A 15,152-nucleotide genomic window follows, 5' to 3' on the forward strand; every position below is an offset into this window, starting at 1 on the left:
ATCTCATTGTTTTACATCTGATATATGGCAGTTCATCTTTTCGATTGAGTAGGAAATGACATTAATGAAGTAAATGAAAGGTGATGTTGATCTTGAACTGTATCATTTGCCAGAACTCTTCTAGTGCATTGCTTTCTCAGAATTTATGAACCAAAACTAATTGCATCTCAGTTTTAAAGAATGTCTCTCACTAAAGACGATATCTTCCAAGGAACAACCCATTCCCCTTGGAATCAGCTTTCAGCATCACTTTGCAGTATGTTCTCTGTTTAAACCATTGCAGTGCCAATCAGAGTCTCTTCTATTGGGATGTTCGACTTGATTCTGAAAGGGTGTATAACTACCTTTTTCTTGGAAGATGGTTTAATCAAGAATTAACTATAATATTTTCGGTGATGTTGTCTCTATTGATACCAGATATTACTAAATAAGTGTCGCATGATTTGTTGCAACCATTGGAATAAATTATCATGGGCAAGATATAATTTTTTGTTGTACTTTTTGTCTGATGAGTCCGCAGAATCATTCAAATGGTTGTTCTCTACAACTTTAAAGTCAATTAATTTTTTTTATTCTCATAACTGATCAAGCTCAAGAAATGGCGATTGTCTATGTCGATTATGTCCGTGGAACATATCTTACGATGCATCATCTCGTTTGCGCTTACTGGAGAATGATAAAATGCGATAGTGTAATCATCTATCAAGGTGAAAAATAATGGAATTCATTTATGACTGTTTAGGGTCTTCATCTTTCTTTTCTCTTGTCAAAACAAGAATAAGAAAATGCTTTGAAAAAATGCACGAACCAGACGTGCAAATTTCAAAGTGAGTTAATGAAGAGGAATAATTATTACACAAATCACTGGCTGGCTAGTGGCTAAGCAGAGCAACATTAAGAGACATCTTTTGAAACAAAAGCGTAAAAAAAATGAGGACTTAATGGAAGTTTCAAAAAGTATTTGGGCCAATTTCAACTTTTTTCAAAACTATAAAATGACGAAACAAACTACACCTTCTGCTCGTTTAAGCATAAACCCCGCCGGAAACTGGACTCTCGTCACCGGAAAACATGTCATCCGTGTCTTCCCTGCGGTAATAGAGGTAATCCTATATTTATTTGACTATTTCGAGTCGACTATTAAAACTTCGAATGAAGCTTCCATTGTAAAAATTACACCTTTATAAGATATTGACTTGTGCACAAAATGTCGACTCAAAAGTTTTACCGAACTGTAAAACAACTTTTTCCCAAAAAACCGAATGAAGAAATTGCCAAATTGATCTCCAATACCCTCATAAATTCGACGTCTATTAGGGAAATTCCTCCTCTAATGTCCCAGCTTAATCCCCAAGTAATTCATCTTGTTCTTTCAAACCCATCTGTCCCTACACAATCTTGCTTAAGCTTCTTTAAATTCCTCCAAAAAGACCTATCTTTGACTCACCAAAGACCCAATCTTGAAGCACATATAGCCTTGGCTTTGCGCTTGCTCGAAGCCAGGAAGTTTGCTGAAGCAAAGAATATTTTGTATGATGTTGCTGCTGCTGATGGGCTGAGGAAACCCTTTTCAGAAATAGCTTCTTTAGTGGGTGAGAATAATGTAGAGCACAAGGTTATGGGGAAGATGTTAGATATGTTGTTTAGGGTTTATGTTGATAATATCAGGTTTGAGGAAGCTCGGGAGGTTTTTGAGTATATGAGGAATGGTGGGTTTGAATTGGATGACAGATCTTGTATGGTATACTTACTTGCTATGAAAAGGCGAAAACAGTATGACTCGTTGTTCGAGTTTTTCGAAAAGATGGTTGAATATGCTGTGAAAATTACCGTTTATACGATGACAATGGTTATCGACGGGTTGTGTAAAGTGGGAGAGGTTAACAAGGCAAGAAAGCTTATGGATGAAATGATTAGCAAAGGGGTGAAACCAAATGAATACACTTACAACACATTATTGGATGCTTATATGAAGAAGTCAGATTTTGTGGCTGTGAAAGAAATTTTGAGGCTAATGAAAAAGGATGGTGTGAATCTTGATGTGACAAGTTATACACTTCTGATTGACGGGTATTCTAATTTTGGAAATCTTGAAGATGTTGAGAGATTGTTTAGGAAAATAAAAGAGAAGGGAATAGAGCCAGATGTCCATTTATACTCCTCTATGATTAGTGGTTATTGTAAGTTAGGTGATGTCAAAAAGGCGTTTTCGGTGTTTGATGAAATGGTGGAGAGGGGCCTTGTTCCGAATGCTCACACATATGGAGCTTTGATAAATGGCTTGTGTAAATCTGGACAGATGCAAGCGGCTGAAGTTTTACTTAATGAGATGCAAAGTAAGGGGATTGACGTAAATCGAGTTATATTTAATACAATGATGGATGGTTACTGTAAGCAAGGTAATATGGATGAAGTATGGAGGCTGCAGAGGATTATGGAGGGCAAAGGACATGAGGCTGATGTATATGTTTACAATATAATTGCTACTGGGCTGTGTAGGTTAGATCGGCATGAGGAAGCCAAGACGTGGTTGTTCTCGATGGTGGATCGAGGCGTAGCTCCAAATGAAGTTGCTTATACAACTTTGATCGATATTTATTGCAAGGAAGGAAATTTTGTTGAAGCAAAAAGGGCCCTCCGTGAGATGGAAAGTAAGGGAGTTAAACCTAATACGGCAACATACAATGCCGTGATAGACGGTTACTGCAAAAAAGGTTTGATGAAGGAAGCATATAAGCTAAGAATTCTTATGGAATCTAAGGGCCTGATACCAGATGTCTATACATACACCTCACTTGTACACGGGGAATGCATATCAGGGAAGGTAGACGATGCTCTGAAACTTTTCAATGAGATGCCTACAGAGGGTTTAGCTCCGAATGTGGTGACTTACACAGCAATCATTTCTGGCTTATCGAAAGAGGGCAGATCAGATGAAGCCTTCAGATTGTATGATGAGATGATAGAGGCAGGCCTTACGCCTGATGCTGCTGCATACTCTGCTCTTGTGGGTAGCCTGCATAGTTGACATTTATCTAGTGTGAGAAGTCGTTCTTTAGGAACTTGTAAGTTGTAAGCTTCATGTAAATCAAATTTAGCTAATTGGAGACAATAGCAGACTGTTCAATACATCCTCAAGACATTTTACATGAGCACATTCTGCAGAGATTCGGCAGCCTGGCTTTTTGCTTGTTACTGCAGATCTGAGTGTTGTCCGTGGACATGGTCAGCCATGAACTCAAGGTTGTTGTTTATTTGAGATTCAGGAAAGAGCTAAAGCGCTGCTCAGAGTTAAGCTGCTTGAATTCCTTTCATGGTTTTAGCACAATGACCTTACCTGAGAGGATGATAGGCCTTTAAACCTTCTATTTCTTGAATCTACGTGAAAGACCTATAGCCTGTTTGGCCAAGCTTCTAAAATCAGCTTAGTTTGAGAAGTACTTTTCTCAAAAGTACTTTTAAAAAAAGTGCTTTTGGTGAAAAACAGTTTGTGTTTGACTAATTAATTTGAAAAGCACTTTTAAGCAGTAATTAGTGTTTGGTCAAGCTTTTGAAAACTGTTTCTAAGTGTATTTTTCTCAAAAGTGTTTCTCAGAAAAGTGCTTTTTGAGAGAAGCTACTTTTTTCTGCTTCTCCTTCTCCTCAAAAGCATTTTTTTGGCCAAAAAAAAAAGCTTGGCCAAAAAAAAAAAGCTTGGCCAAACAGGCTACTAGACTGATTTAGGCAAGTACAGTCTTAAAAATAAGTTTTGTTTTGTTAGGCGGTCATGATGTCAAAATATTTTTCTAGTTTACATGTTTTTCCTTTAGGAAACAGTGCTTCCTTTGTCGTCCAATACACTATTTTCTTGAGAATGGAAGAACCAGAACAAAAGAAGTGCGTCACCCTGGAGATGTTGGTGGATGATAGCAAATTTGTAGGTTATGTATCTTTTTTGGCTGAGTGCCCAGTTCTTATCCTAATCAATACCAGAGGCAAGCTTTTACCAAATGCAGGATGTGGTTAGAAATTGGATCATTCTTGTACAACAATAATGTGATATTAATTGTCAGTTAAAAGAGAACATAATAAGTTGTGTTTCTTGTACCAGATGATGGAAAAGACTCTTCAGCTACGCAGTGTGTTTTAATACTAGGGGTGAAAGAGTAAATGTCAAATAGTTAGAAATCAGCATATCATCTGACAACTTTCTCATTGTGGCTTCTGAGGCACAAACCTATGCAGCACTCAGTCCAACCATTCAATCTCTGTTCTTTATGCTTGATAAAATGTTGACATAGTGTGAATGTGATAAGTTAATATGTTGTATCTTTGTTCCTCGACTTGGATTTGACCCAATCACAACTGTCAACATTGCCGACACTCTCTGCTGATTATTGTACTGGCTTCCTTGTTATTTTCCAGGGCAAGCGGTAAACTAGCGATATATGCATCTTTCTCGTACTTGTTTTCGATATTCTAATTTCATACCTGCTGAAGCAGATGCTCCAGGAGGGATTATAACCTGTTTTGAAGTTGTCTGTAACTGTTGAAAGAACTGAAGGATGAGGTTCTGTTTGTCCTTGTTTTGTTGAAATTATTTTATAATTTTTTGGATTTTTTTTGAAGTGGAGTACCTCTCACAAAACACTTAAAGCTCCAAATTGTCTAGATCACTACCTTTTCTGAAGCTGTCTTTAACTCTCTATCCACGTTTTCTTTTTGCACAAATTTTTTTCTTTGAAAATCTTTATCAAGAAACTTTTTCCAAGAATTTTCCGAACGCCTAATAGCTCCAAATTTTTAGCAACATCATTGGGGTCATCTTATATTATATTAGCTATGAGATATCCTTGTTGCCATTTGAAAAGACTATTTTATGCCTGTTAAGTCTCTGACTAGCAATTCCTCCACTACCCCCCCCCCCCCCAAAAAAAAAAAAGGCTTTTCAGGTTCTATAGTTTGATGAAGAACTAATGTTGCTTGTGGCATTTCACTGTTTGCTTCAATTTGTATGCAAATATGCAAAGATTTTGCGGTATGAAATGTTATTTTTCTTGAAAATCATTTTTTCCCCTAACTGTGGTACTTCTCTGCCCCATATGCTCTGCGTTCTATATGCTTTTATAGTGAAGTGAGAAAAGAATGTTGCCTTTTGGACTTGCTTCTGTTTGTCTGAGTATCTTGGCTCCCTTTGCAGATTTTTAGTGATGAGAAGAAATGTTGGATATATGACCAGGGTGAACATTGACGACACTGGTTGGGGAATGGTAGGAGGATAAAATCCATTTAGTGGAGGAGGCAGCTGTTTATATTCCCACTTTGAAGGAGGGGAGTTTCCTTGTAATGGATTTGGCGAGTGTTCAGGTAGTGGATTCCATTTTTTACCTTGATGGAATTTGTCTTCATACTTAACTAAGATACTTCAGCTTGCTTGGGACTGAGGCATTGGTTGTTATAGTTGTTGTTGCTGCTTAACCAAGAAATTCTCATTGTTGCGGTTTATATCTACTGTGTGATGTGACCATGTCACGACCCAAAATTTCACATGTCGTGATGGCGCCTATCTCAATACTAGGCAAGCCGAAAATCTCAATAAACCACCCTTTCTTTTAAATTTGAAAACAAAATAATTAAATTCAGCGGGAGAAATCTCACAATTTTAAATATAACACTCCCAAAATCCGGTGTCACTGAGTACATGAGCATCTAATATGAATAAAATGTTTGACTGATAAAAACCACTGTCTGAAAGTATAGAACAGTACAATAACTGAAGGAAAGAGAGACAAGATCAGCGGACGTCAAGCAGCTACATTGATAGTCTCAAATCGATAGTACTCTGAAATCTAACAATCTCTGTGTCCGAAAGCACCTGGATATTGCACACGAGGTGCAGAGTGTAGTATGAGTACAACCAACTCAATAAGTAACAAGACTAACCTCTGGGCTGAAAGCAATGACGAGCTCCGCAGATACAATCCAGTATAAATAATGGTACAAAACGTAGACATGCTTCCAAATTTATCAGTTAAACTCAGTACAAGTGAAATAGATCAATATTGCATGATATGAAGAATATGACATCTCAATAAAAGGTCTCCTGTAAATACCGGTCACTCGGTACTGTTTATGGCCAATCCAGCTCAGGGGTGTTCCAACCCGTATATAAATACGCATTGACTGACAATCAGTCACTCAGTACCGTATAAGGCCAATCCAATCCTGGGGTAATTTATCCCCGAATATAAATGATACGGACAAGATCCATGTCCAGGTAACTCATTACAATATAAATACTTCGGGCAAGATCCATGCCCAGGGAAGATCCATCCCTCAATATAAATGTTTCGGGCAAGATCCATGCCCGGGGAAGATTCATCCCTCAATATAAATGCTTCGGGCAAGATTCATGCCCAGGAACTTTTGCACCGGCGGACCACCAGCCGCACCTGCGGAAAAATCCATCGCATGTGCGGTTCTCTCCAAGCTAGCCAAATCTGCTTCTGCGGACCAAATTCCGCTCCTGTTCGACCGCTTCTGCGGTCCACCACACGCTCTTGCGCTCTCACACATGCGGAGACCTTCCGAAATTAGAATTTTCTTTTCAACTCAACTTCGATCTTCCCGAAATTAAATTCCGACTACTCGTACAAGTCATAATACATGAAGTGTAGCTACTCAAGGCCTCAACCACCGAACGATACGCTAGAGCTAAAAACGACCGGTCAAGTTGTTACAGACCAACTATAAGGCGCGTGCAGTACAGTATGCTCCTGCAGTCCTACTTAACACCCCAAAAAAAAAGGGTATGCTCCTATAGAAAAAGTTTTGTTTTGGCGGTATCTTTCTGTTTATGAAATACTAATTGTCTAATTAGCAGTTGATTGAACGTAACAAAAGACCCCAGTACAGGACGTATAACAGGTTCATTTGTAACACTATCTAGGATGGTACATCATATACCAGATAACAGGTTTTTACATTATTGAATTGATCTTCAGAAGTCCAGTGGCCAAAACATGCATATCAAGTACTCCATTTTGCTATCCATTCTGTGGTACTTGTTTACATGATTTCACATAATTCCTACTGCCGCAAGAAAAAGTGAAGGGAAACCAATCGACTTTCTTCGCCGAAATATGTGAACCCAGGGATCATTCACACTGGAGTTATATCGTTTCTATCCTAATCCCTCATCATTCTTGTGTTTCAAGTGACTGTGATATTGTTTTAACTTTAATAGTAGCGCACTTGTAAGGTTAACCACCCTGTTGTCCACAGTAGACTATAATAAGCTTTGCTTTGTAGGTCTCTTGAACTAGGGGATACAAGCCAGCACTTGCATAAAAAGTGTAGCACGAGAGAGACTGAGGAAATGAAGAGACCTCTTCTTTCTTCCCTTTTGTTTTCTAATTATACCAAGGCAAGAATTTTGTAATCGTCTAGCAACTAGTATAAGAAGTGAAAGTTCTTGTCTGATCCAGCTAGGGGTTAAAGGGGGAGCCGCGGACTTAAAATGGAGAAACAAGGACATTATGAATTCATATAGTCTACTTTAATTTGCTTGGAATTGAGGAGTGGTTTGTTGCCGTTAATGTCTAGCAGGGACGGAGTTAGAACATGGGGTACGAGTTTAAACACATAAACCCTGTATTTATATTACGAAATTTATTAAATATGTTTAAATAATTAATTATGCAATCAAAAACTAAGACGAGCTTTCAGTGACAAGTACATAATTCATAAAGTTTAAATCCTGCCTCTCCTCTTAGAAAAATATGGCATCGATGCTTTTACAGATTCAGATTGATGGAATCTCAGCGTCATTATCAAATCATCCTGAAAATTTTAGCTCATCTACTAAAAATGATTGTACTATCCTGTCACGCATTGACATTGCAAAAAGATAGCAGATAACACAACAAATGTTTTGGTGGATTATCATTTGTTATCTTACATTACATTATAATCAGCTGTACCAAGATATTCTAGATAGTGACCAGTGCAGTTGCAACTAAATTAGCCTCCTCTCCAACCATTACCATGATTAATGATTTATGGTTCTCCAGTAACTACATGCAACTTGTAATATAACATTGAGGAGTGTGGTAGGATAGAGGGGATCCTTTAACCTTTAACTAGAGATTTCGGTCTCGAGCCCTAGGAATGAAGAAATTCTTGGCAGAGAGATTTTCTCTTTAGTGACCCCTAAGCAACATGAATTTGGATTAGTTGAGTCAGTAAGTTTCGATTACCGGACGCATAAAGCAAAAAAGAAAAAAAATATATTTTTCACTAGCTATTTTACTCACGAAGGGGAACCTTGGTGTAACTGGTAAAGTTGTTGTTATGTGATCAGGAGGTCACGGTTTCGAGCCGTGGAAAGTGGAAACAACCTCTTGCAGAAATGTAGGGTAAGCCTGCGTACAATAGACCCTTTTGGTCTGGCCCTTCCCCAAACCCTGCGCATATCGGAAGCTTAGTGCACCAGGCTGCCTTTTTCAGCTATTTTACCCTCCTAAAATCACAAGAAGATAAACTGAATGGTATCTACTAGGGGTGTACATGGACCGAGTTGGTTCGATTTTTATCAAAATCAAACCAAACCAACTATATCGGTTTGGATTGGTTCAATTTTGTCGGATTTTTCGGGTTTTCGGATTTTTTGTTACTTAAATATTATTTCAGTCTTACTTTGTTAAATATTTGATTAGTAAATATATATTTAGTAAAAATATAAAAAATTGACAAACATATTATCGATTAAAATATTCTTATAGGAGAATTCTATTAGTAACATATAATAGTTATTTTTTTAGTCGTCTGACAATAATTTTTCGTTGATGTGCACTTTCAGGTTAACCGAATCTAGTAATTAAACATAAAAATCAATATGATACCTAAATATTAATAATCACTTCACATTCGAAAAAGATATAAGAATTTAATAAATCTTAACATATGATATGAATATGGAAGAACAAAGAGATAAACGCATTTCAGTAACACTTGATAAGAAAGTGATCATACAACTAATTATTTAAGGTCAATAAATATGGAGCACTTCATATTATATTAAAATTTATATCCCGCAAGAGATTATCAAATATTTCTAGACATTTTAAAAGAAAATTCTATATAAAATCTTAAAAGTATATATAAAAATTATATATTTATATGTCGGGTTGGTTCAGTTTTTTTTACTCAATACCAAACCAAATCAAACCAAATCAAGTCGGGTTTTTTAATCGATTTGGTACGGTTTTTCGATTCGGTTTGTATCTACTAAGGAATTTACTTCACTTCTCAAGCTGTTAGCTGCTTTATAACAGTACAGAAACATATAAATTCTCAGCTCACCTTAAATTGCACCTTTTCACCTAACAATTGCTTTCATCCCAATAACCCCACAAACTTCTTCCCTGAACCTCTTATCCCATCTTTTTTGTTTTCTTAATTAATTTTAGAGCAAGAAATTCACCCCCCTCATTATAAAAGTGGAGCACATTCTCCTTCTCCCTCCATCTCACAACTTCAAATTAAGCTAAATCAAGAAAAATGAAACCAATATTTGTGTCACCTCTTCTTTTCTTGTTCTTCTTCTTGCTCCAATGCACTTGTATTTTCACTCAAGCTCCTGCTATGTCACCAATGCCACCAGCTCCATCATCTCCTCCTGCACCAATATCGCCCCCAGCTATTGTCTCTGCTCCCGCTCCAGGGCCACCTGGTCCGCCAAATGTGGTAAAAATCCTCGGAAAAGCTGGTCCATATTCGACGTTCATCAAATTATTACAAATCACTCAAGAAATTGGCGAAATCACCTCATTACTAAACAACTCCAACAGCATAACAATGTTTGTTCCATCAGATGGCGCTTTTTTGAACCTCAAAATTGGCACTCTCAACTCTTTCAGTGATCAGCAGAAAGCTGAATTGGTTAAATTCCATATTCTCCCTTCATATTTCTCCCTATCACAGTTCCAAACTGCTAGCAACCCTTTACATACACAAGCTGGTGGAACCACTAATCGCGAATTCCCAATCAACATAACCACAAACGGGACAGCAGTGAACATAACAACTGGAATTGTGAATGCAAGTGTGTCCAGTACAATTTACACTGATAATCAGTTAGCTATTTATCAAGTTGACAAAGTGCTTCTTCCTTTGCAATTCTTTGTACCACCAGCACCTGCTCCAGCACCATCAAAGCCGAAAAAGAAGGATCCTTCTTCGGATTCTGCATCTGTTAATGTTGTTTCATCTGGTGCTACTTCACTTCTTCCCCACATGATGTTTCGGGCTATGGTCTATCCTAGCTGCTTTTTCTTCTCTGTTTGGTTTGTGTGTATGAGCTAATTAGGGGCAAGCAATGCCTCTATGCTTGTTATGTTGTACATTTAAGTGGAACCTAATAAGATGTTACTTTTCGTGTGTACTCAAGCATGCTTTTGGATATTATGTTACTCCTATGTTTTAAAAGAATTTAAACATCCATAGATAACCTTGTTAACAGGTAATTAACATTACCCTTTTTCCTTTAAGGGGAAGAAAGAAAATTAAGGAACCATAAAATCAAATGCGGCACACTTTCATATCTCTTTCGTCTACAAGGTAAACAACTTAGCTTAGTGCACAAGCACAACGTGTTCAACTAGCTGGCTAGTGCATTGGCCTTATTGTAAGGAGTTCGAAAACGATATATCTCGTGACACCCCATCGTGGCTCCATCAGGGGCGGCCCGACGAGTTTTGTGGCCTGAAGCCAAGCTTTATAAGGGGCCTTAACTTTATTTAAAAAAAATTATTTATTTATTTGAAGTCTATTTTTCTGACGTTCTTAGATACAAATTAATAATGTTCTTTAATCAATAACTCCTAATAAGTCTTTTTTAATTGACAATATAGCTAATCCATTTAACCTTTATTGAGACATTTGTTGATTTTAGGTGAGATTTTATCAATTTTAATTTTAAAAATTTCTTTTCGCTGAAGCGACGGAAACAAGAGTTATTAACATTATTCCATAAGTAATATAGGCATTGAAAAAAGAATCAAATTTTTTTATTTGATAGAGTGTATCAATTAAATTGTTATCTTCTAATTGTACTATTTTTCGTAATATTTTTAATTATAAAAATAAATCTACACCATCGATATCGACTTGATTATTATACTTTAAGGAACATTCAACATTAAGGCAATATTTTTTCAAATTTCTATCATCTAGTGGTCTTAATTTTTACCGCTAAATATAAAACCAAAAATATTTTCATATGCTTCGAATTATTCAAATCTATTTTGAAGTGAAAAAATAGCCTTGTCTACTATGTATAAAGTAATCAACTCCAAAGGACTCTTCAAAAGATTTTGAGATTTTATTATCAGCATTCTCGTCTAATTGTTACTTCCTATATATCATACGTTTCTTACGAAACTCGGGTTCGATATTCATTTCAAGTGCAATTTTCTTAGCAGGAATCATAGCAGTTGCAAATCCTTCTTCTCTATACTTGTTAAAGAAAGAAAGTAATTTTTTCACTTCATAAAACCTTTTTTTAAACTTATACATAGCCTATTATGTATAACAAAAAATAAGCCCCCGCAAATATGGGGCCTAAAGCAGTTGATTTACTTGATTTATGGAAGGCCACCCCCGCTCCATATATATTAGAACAGAACTTTGCATGTGCAATCAAACACACCATGCATTCTCCACCGGTGAGATATAACCTACGGATGTGTTTGGCTATTGGCAATAAACAGTAGATATTGAATTAAAATTCAGTCATGAAATGTGAAAAGAATAGAAAAATGTGTTAATCTGTTAAATGCTATTCCCAACTTCCTCTATATATGCGTAAAAACTGCTAAATGACCTGCCAGTGGCCAAAAGAATTAACCTATAGGGAAAACTTTTCATGCATATTAAATTCGCGTTTAACAAGTAATAGTGTAAAACACTGTTCGATTTTCCCTTCCGAAAGTTGAGGTAGTAATTTTCCAAAATACTTACTGTAGGAGAGCAAAACCCTTGATCGTCAAATTCTTCTTACTTCCATTGAACTTATCTAGAAGATTAACCTGAAAATCCCCCTAAACATTGACAAACACAAGCACATGTTAGAAAAAATGACTGATATAGAGAATACAGGTTTGCAGATATAAAATTTGATTTGATCTTGTGGTAAAGTAAAAAAAAGAAAAACAAAGAGATTAAATATTAGAAAATACTAATTGATGACCATGCACTTTGCAGTCTCTTTAGACAAAATATGGTTAATCTTTGATTAAAAAAGATCTTTTCATACACTCTGGAGGCTTGAAAGTGTTTTGTTCTTAATAAGGGATCTTGTTTAATTTCTCTGTTTCAATAGTGTTGCTTTCACCAAGACTATTAGAATAATCAGCTTATTTTTGAATTCAAAAAGCACTTTTGAACAACAATTTGTATTTGGCCAAACTTTTTAAAAAGTGCTAAGGACACGAAGAGAAGTACTTAATAGTTAATATTATATAAATAAATAAATAATCACAAATATTTATTATTAAAGACAGTAATTAAGTTTTTTATTTTATTTAAGTAAAATATAAAAATAAAATTGAAAAGTACTTTATTCTTTCAAGATGATTTAAATATATCAAAAAACCATTCAACAAATATGAAAGTTCACTCCAAAAGTCATTATATATTACTTAATAGTTTAAACTAAGTAAGATTATTTTGGTATATACAATACTTTGCTAAGGGTATATTTTTCTCAAAAGTGCTTTTCAAAAAAAGTGTTTTTGGAGAAAAGTTATTTTTATCTGCTTCTCCAAAACTGTTTTTGCTTTTACTCAAAAGTACTTTTTTTTTCTTTTACAAGCTTGACCAAACACTTCTAACTTTGAAAAAAAAAATGCTTTTGGCTTTGGAGAACCTTGGCCAAACAGGCTAATAGTCCTATTGAATTGGAGAAATGTTCAAACATTGGATGTGAGGAAATTTGCCTGCTGGATTCAATGAGCTGCAACACCTAAGACATCTTCTGCTGTCGAGTTTTCCTTGATAGGGGAAAAGGGATTTGCATATCTTTTTTCTAGTAGAATAAGTGTCTCCAGACACTTGAACCACGATGGGATGACGAAATATAATACAGAAACGTGCATGGCGGCTACAGGATTCATCGTTGAAAATTTACACGTATATAAAGTTAATTTTTTATGTACATATATTACCTGTTGAATTTTTTTAATTTCTTTTTGTGTTTATTGTTAGGATCGTGAACCTGGGTAGTGCGAAATTTAGCCAAACAACGTTATAATAACAATAACAAAGATAATACAAGTTGATAATAATGACAATTAAATCATATAAAGAGGACAAAAATTTAACGTGGTTCGGTCAAAGTGACTTACGTCCACAAGCGGAGAGGAGCAATTTCACTATACCAATAAAAGTACAAAAGAGAGTACAAAATTAGAGTAAATACTCTAATTAATCCCAAATAACCTAAAAGAATAATCTCACAAGATCACTCCAAAGAAAGGGTTCACACAAGTGCTTCTCAACACTCAACTCTCATACAAAATACTCTTAATAAAGGAGGAAGGGAAGAAACAAGAAATGAAGACTCAAATCTTGTTGGTGTGTTTAAAATGAACTAATGGCCTTTCCTTTTATAGGCAAAAAAGCATTGGCCTCTTAGTTGTAAAAGAAAAGATACAACTTGTGCAAATGAAATCCATCACACAATGCTATATTTTTTGGTCCCAAAAAATATTGCCAACAAAGTCTACACTTTGCAAATATACTTATACTTATGTGAGATGGACTCTATTAGCCAAAATATTGGTCATATTACAAATCTCCACATTGGCCTAATTTTGGCTGATATAGTAAATTTGCTTCACCTTCTTTGCAAAAGCCCCAATGGGCATATGTCAAAATTTAATGCCATCAAAATCAAATAAGTTGTCTGATATCGAAACTGTAGTAGGGCCTATAACAGTGAATCCCCAATAAAGTATACAACGAACCAAATCTGTGTGCTTTCATGATCACAAGAGCACCATGAGAAACTTTCAGAACTCCACCTTCACATGCGTACTTGCACCCAAGAGATTCTAGAGTGCCCAAAAAGATGAGATTATTCTTCAAGTCAGGAACATGTCTAACATCGGTGAGAATTCTCACCACACCATCGTGCATTTTGATTCGGACTGTACCTTTTCCAAAAACTTTGCACGCAACATTGTTGCCCATCAAGACAACTCCACCTCCAATAGATTCATATGTGGTGAATAAATCCCGATTGGGACACATATGATAAGAACAACCCGAATCTAAAATTCACTCATTGTTAGATTTGAAACTATTATTAGTTGCTAAAAAATAATTCCCTCATTCTCATCGGCAGCTACACTTGCTTCGGCAGTGTCAGTATTTTTGTGCTTATTTTTTCTTTCTTTATGCTTTTCTTTATTTTTCAGTTTATAGCATTCAAAGATAATGTGACATTTCTTATGACAATAGCGACACTCTAAATTATTGTATCTGGATATGGAGTCGCCCTAACAAATAAGCCAACTTCCTCTTGAGTTCCACTAGCTTCCCCAGTAATATCACTATCTATCTATTCTTTTGATTTTAAGATCGATTTAATATCCTTATAAGAGATATTATCTTTTGCATAAAGCATAGTATCTCTTATATGCTTAAAAGATGGGGTAAAGAATAAAGCAGTAACACGGCTTGATCCTCATCTTTAATTTCAGTATCTATATTACTCAAATCCATAAGAATGGAATCAAAGGTGTCAAGATGAGAGATAATAGAGGTACCTTCACCCATACGAATTGTATAAAGTTTCTGCTTCAGGTAAAGTCTATTTTCCACCGTCCTCTTCATATATAAAGTTTTTAATTTTCTCATATGCCTTTGGTTGTGGTTTCTACAGAAACTTGACGTAAAACCTCATTTGAGAGATTTAAAATGATACCTGCTTTTGCCTTTTTGTCTATGACGACAAATTCTTCGTCCGTCATTTTATCCGGCTTCTTCTCCTTTTCTTGCAACGCCAAATCTAAGCCATCCTGAATTAGGATAGTTTCCATCTTTAATTGCCACATTCCGAAGTTTGCACTTCGATAAAATTTCTCAACATAAGTCTTTGTTAAAGTCAT

General features: G+C 35.8%; 2 protein-coding genes across 2 annotated transcripts; both read left to right on the forward strand.

Moving 5' to 3' along the window:
• Positions 1-1,024: 1,024 nt before the first annotated feature.
• LOC107762777 (uncharacterized) lies at positions 1,025-3,990 on the forward strand. The gene has a single exon (XM_016581159.2). The coding sequence runs from the start codon at positions 1,208-1,210 to the stop codon at positions 3,026-3,028; it is 1,821 nt and encodes a 606-aa protein (XP_016436645.1). The 5' UTR covers positions 1,025-1,207; the 3' UTR covers positions 3,029-3,990.
• A 5,501-nt stretch (positions 3,991-9,491) lies between these two features.
• On the forward strand, positions 9,492-10,423 carry LOC107762779 (fasciclin-like arabinogalactan protein 11). The gene has a single exon (XM_016581161.2). The coding sequence runs from the start codon at positions 9,541-9,543 to the stop codon at positions 10,342-10,344; it is 804 nt and encodes a 267-aa protein (XP_016436647.1). The 5' UTR covers positions 9,492-9,540; the 3' UTR covers positions 10,345-10,423.
• Positions 10,424-15,152: the final 4,729 nt, after the last annotated feature.

Source organism: Nicotiana tabacum, chromosome 24, assembly GCF_000715075.1.
Source record: "Nicotiana tabacum cultivar K326 chromosome 24, ASM71507v2, whole genome shotgun sequence".
Classification (NCBI taxonomy): Eukaryota; Viridiplantae; Streptophyta; class Magnoliopsida; order Solanales; family Solanaceae; genus Nicotiana; species Nicotiana tabacum.